Raw genomic sequence first — 4,966 nt, forward strand, 5'->3', positions numbered from 1 at the left:
TCATTGTTGTTTGGCAGGCCTGGGCTGGATTCGAACCCACCACCTTAGGTGTATGTGGCTGGCACCTTAGCCACTTGAGCCACAGGCGCTGAGCCAAGAAAACCACTTTTAACATTTTGGTACATAACATTCTACACTGGTATAGATGTTTTTAAAAACAAAATTGGGATTGTATGATGTTGTTTTATAACTTGACTTATTTTTACTCAGTAACACTGTAGAACGTGTCCTCTTCTGAGTAATTAAACATGGAATCAGTTCTCACTCAGCATGATTTTCCATCATGAGGCCGTCCCACACTGCGTGCTCTCTTGTCACTGAGATAAACAATCCTTCAGTGGAAATCTTCCTATGTGCATCTTTGTACCTTTTGCCTTATTATTTCTCTTGAATAAATTCCTAGAAATGGACTTGCCAGATAAGCATACACAAGCCTTCTGCCGAGGCTTTTGAATTAGTACCGTCTGCCCCCAGAGTATTTGTCCAGGGTGCAGCCACCAGCAATGGGTGAGCAGGCCTGGGGAACAGGAGGCATGTCCCCCCAGTTTTTGTACTGACACTTTGGTCCCTAACTTCTTCCTTGGCCTTTGCAGCCCTCTTGACTCCTGCACCCACCCCTCAGTGCAGACAGCCCCTGGCCAACCTGGCTCCAGGACACTCAAACCTCCATGCCAAACTAGTACTGCTGAAGCACACAGCCGAGCAGGTGAGTATCGCCTGAACACACACATAGTGAGTCTCTCCAGCTCAGGCAGTGAGGCAGGAAGAAGCATGGCATGGCTCTGGGAGGGCTGACCCAGCTCCTGGAGGAAAACAATGCAGATGCTTAGTGAGCAAACTCTGCGGCCTATCCTCTAGGCCAGGTTCTAGGCAGAGCAGTTTGCATATATCATCTCAGTTAAACCTCAAGGGCCAGGTGCCATGGCTCATGCCTGTAATCCCAGCACTTGGGAGGCCGAGGTGGGTGAATTGCCTAAGCTCACAGGTTCTAGATTAGTCTGAGCCTGAGTGAGACCCCACCTCTAAAAATAGCTGGAGGTTGTGGTGGGTGCCCATTGTCCCAGCTACTAGGGAGCCTAAGGCAAGAGAATCGCTTGAGCCCAAGAGTTTGAGGTTGCTGTGAACTATGACACCATGGCACTCTACCCAGGATGACAAAGTGAAACTGTCTCAAAAAAAAAAAAGAAGAAGAAAAAGTAATGTCCATAGCTCAGTGGGTATGGTGCCAGCCACATACACCCAGGCTGGTGGGTCCAACCTGGCTCAGGCCAGCTAAACAAAAATGACAATTGCAACAAAAAATAGCCAGGCATTGTGGCAGGCGCCTGTAGTCCCAGCTACTTGGGAAGCTGAGGCAAAGAGAATCGCTTAAACCCAAGAGTTTGAGGTTGCTATGAGTTGTGACCCCACAGCACTCTACCAAGGGTGACATAGTGAGACTCTGTCTCAAAAAAAAAGAAAAGAAAAGAGGGTAGTGCGTGTGGCTCAAAGGAGTAGGATACCGGCCCCATATGCCAAAGGTGGCAGGTTCAAACCCAGCCCTGGCCAAAAACTGAAAAAAGAATAAAAAATAAAAAGAAAAAAAAGAAAAAGAAAAGAAACAATGTGTCAGTTAAACCTCATGCTACCAGCTTGGCGCCTGTGGCTCAAGCAGCTGAGGCGCCAGCCACGTACACCTAAGGTGGCGGGTTCAAATCCAGCCCGGGCCCGCCAAACAACAATAATGGCTGCAACCAAAAAATAGCTGGGCGTTGTGGCCAGCGCCTGTGGTCCCAGCTACTTGGGAGGCTGAGACAGGAGATTCGCTTGAGCCCAGGAGTTGGAGGTTGCTGTGAACAGTAAAGCCATGGCACTCTACTCAGGGGGACAGCTTGAGGCTCTGTCTCAAAAAAAAAAAAACAAAAAAACAAAAAAAAACCTCATGCTACCCTAGAGGAATAATGACAACAGTTGTCACTTACCAAGCATGTCCTGTGTGCCAGGCTTGATGCTGAGGGCTTTGTGTCTATTATAAGCTTTGACCCTCACACAGCCCTTTGAGGTGGGAAATGTTATCTCCAGTATACAGACAAGGAAACCGAGACTTAAAAACATGAAATCATGTCAGCTCACACCTATGGTGGCACATGCCAGCACTTTAGGAGGCCAAGGTGGGAAGATCATTTGAGGCAGGAGTTCAAGGTCAAACTAGGCAACATAAGGAGCCCTCACCAACAAAGAATTTTTTAAAAGTTAGCCAGGCATTGTGATGGGCACCTATAGTCCCAGCTGCTCAGGAGGCTGAGGCTGGAGGATCACTTAAGCCCAGGAGTTATGTGATTGCGGTGAGCTAGGCTGACACCACTGCACTCTAATGCCCGGGCAACAGAGTAAGACTCTGCCTCAAAAGAGGAAAAAAAAGAACAAAAACACGAAGTCATGTGCTCATAAATTGTTCAGCAAACAAGTGGCCTCATCAGGATTGAGACCATGGTAAGTCTCTTCATGCCAGGGCTCATCCAAATCTGCCTTACAGGACCGAGACTTCTTGGAGAATGAACAGTTCTTCTTGGAGACCTTGAAGAAAGCATCTTACAATGTGACATCCCACTGAGCCTGAGAGGTGCCCTGGCTGCCTTAACAGAAGAGGAGGGCTCCAACCCAACCCCCCCCCACCCAGCTGGCTGCCAGCTCCATGGAGGTGGTACCTAGGGCAGCCTCTGAAACATCTAATTACAGCTCTTCCTGTGGACAGGGTGCAAGTGTGTCCTTTGCAAGTACTACAGCCATGTCTCTGGGCTCTGCAGGGCTAAGATTCTCTCATGATTGTTTTGGCTGTCTGCCATAGCCATCGGGCTCAGATCTGAGGGTCTTAGCTCCAACTGGGCTCTGTGGATACCCCCACAGAGTGCGTGGTGGATGGGCCCCGCTCCACAAGCAAGATCTTTTTGCCTGGGCCTCTTCTGAGGCAGGAGCAGCCTCTGCTCCCTACCAAAGAGGTCCTCTCCCTACTAGAGACCTGGGGAAGGGCCTTCTGGCCTCCTGGCTTGAGAATGGGAGGAAGTGTAGGGGCAGGGAGGTCACCCAGCCAGATGCTCACCCATAGTCTGATGTACTCCTGGACTCAGCCAGCTCCTTGTTTCCACGGGCATCCAGGAAGTCCCTTCTCTGTTGCTGGAAAGACCAGCTAGTATGAACACTGGCCTGCTCTGCCTCCTCTTCCTTATCTGATACCCCACTGGCAGGAGAGGAGGGAGCTTTGGATGGTGGGGGTGTAGGAGGGACAAGAGGAGAAGGCTTCTCCCTGTGCTGTTCACCTGCCTGAAGCTACAGCCCGGTGGGAATGAAGATGACAGTGAGAGCTCCTGTCCCCAGAGACGGAGCCCTTCCAGGTTGCTGCCACCAACTAGTACCTCTGCCATTTGCTACCTGTGCCTGGAGAGTGGCGGGACGATTGGGAATGGTCCCCAGCAGACTCAAGGACAACTAACAAAATCACTGTAAAGCAGCTTTCATCAGGGAGCAGTTTCTGACCTTTCATCAGAGGAAATTGTCCAGGTGAACAGGAAGGCAGAGAAGGAAGATGTTAAATGGGGTCTGATACAATTTGTATCTCTCTGTTCATTCAGAGGGATCTTATTTTATCAAAAATGTACAGCCTTAGTTTTGGACCCACTAAATTGCTAGATTTTTTGTCATTTTTCTTTTTTTTTTTTTTTTTTTTTTTTTTTTTGTCACCCTCAGTACTGTACCGTGGCGTTACAGTTCACAGCAACCTTAAACTCTTGGGCTTAAGCAATTCTCTTGCCTCAGCCTCCCAACTAGCTGAGACTACAGGCACCCACCACAATGTCCGGCTATTTTTCTTTTTTGCAGTTTCTGGCTAGGGCTGGGTTTAAACCCACCACCCTCGGTATATGGGGCTGGCACCCTACTCACTGTGATTCCGCCCCCCCCCCCTTTTTTTTTGTAGAGACAGAGTCTCAATTTATCGCCCTCAGTAGAATGCCGTGGCAGCGTCACACAGCTCACAGCAACCTCCAACTCCTGGGCTTAGGTGATTCTGTTGCCTCAGCCTCCGGAGTAGCTGGGACAACAGGCGCTCGCCACAACACCTAGCTATTTTTTTTGTTGTGGTTTGGCCGGGGCCAGGTTTGAACCCACCACCCTCAGTATATGAGGCTGGCTCCCTACTCACTGAGCCACAGGTGCCGCCCCCTTTTTTTAAATTGAGAGTTTCACTTTGTCACCCTCAGTAGAGTGCTGTAGTGTCATAGCTCACAGCAACCTCAAACTCTTGGGCTCAAGCAATTCTCATGCCTCTGCCTCCCTAGTAGCTGCGACTACAGGCACCCACCACAGTGGCTATACATATATATATTTATTTATATATGGATTTTTTGTTTGTTTTTCTTGTGGGTTTTTTTGCAGTTTTTGACTGGGGCTGGGTTTGAACCCGCCACCCTCAGTATATGGGGCCAGCGCCCCACTCCTTTGAGCCATAGTGCCGCCCTGGCTATTTTTGTTTTTTAGCAAGTCCAGTCAGGGTTTGAACCCACAAGCCTCGAAGCATGTGGCCAGCTCCCTAACCACTTAACTACCGGTGCCCAGCCTAGACATAAGGTCTTGTTCTGTCTCCCAGGCTAGAGTGCAGTGGCTCAAGCAATCCTCCAGCCTCAGTTTTCCAAAATGCTGAGATTAAAGCATGAGCTACCATACACAGCCAAATTACTGTATTCTTTTTCTTGTCTTTCTTTTTTTTTTTTTTTTGCAGTTTTTGGCCAGGACTGGGTTTGAACCTGCCACCTCCAGCATATGGGGCCGGCGCCCTACTCCTTTGAGCCACAGGAGCCGCCCAAAATTGCTGTATCTCTTTTTTTTTTTTTTTTTTTTTGAGACAGAGCCTCAAGCTTTCCCCCTGGGTAGAGTGCCATGGCATCACGCTCACAGCAACCTCCAACTCCTGGGCTCAAGCGAGTCTCCTGCC

At 49.3% G+C, this 4,966-nt stretch overlaps 1 protein-coding gene across 2 annotated transcripts in view; it reads left to right on the forward strand.

The window, feature by feature from the left end:
* Window positions 1-3,487, forward strand: part of LOC100951750 (fas-binding factor 1) — a 12,182-nt gene extending 8,695 nt beyond the window's left edge. For both annotated transcript variants that reach the window (XM_012803109.2, XM_012803110.2), the window contains exons 15-16: window positions 594-706; window positions 2,516-3,487. In XM_012803109.2, the coding sequence (XP_012658563.1) occupies window positions 594-706; window positions 2,516-2,593 (191 nt within the window). In that variant the 3' untranslated portion in view covers window positions 2,594-3,487. The remainder of the gene's footprint in view (window positions 1-593; window positions 707-2,515) is intronic.
* The last annotated feature ends 1,479 nt before the right edge of the window (window positions 3,488-4,966 follow it).

The sequence above is a fragment of the Otolemur garnettii genome, unplaced genomic scaffold, assembly GCF_000181295.1.
Source record: "Otolemur garnettii isolate 467f Iridium unplaced genomic scaffold, OtoGar3 scaffold00018, whole genome shotgun sequence".
Taxonomy (NCBI): domain Eukaryota; kingdom Metazoa; phylum Chordata; class Mammalia; order Primates; family Galagidae; genus Otolemur; species Otolemur garnettii.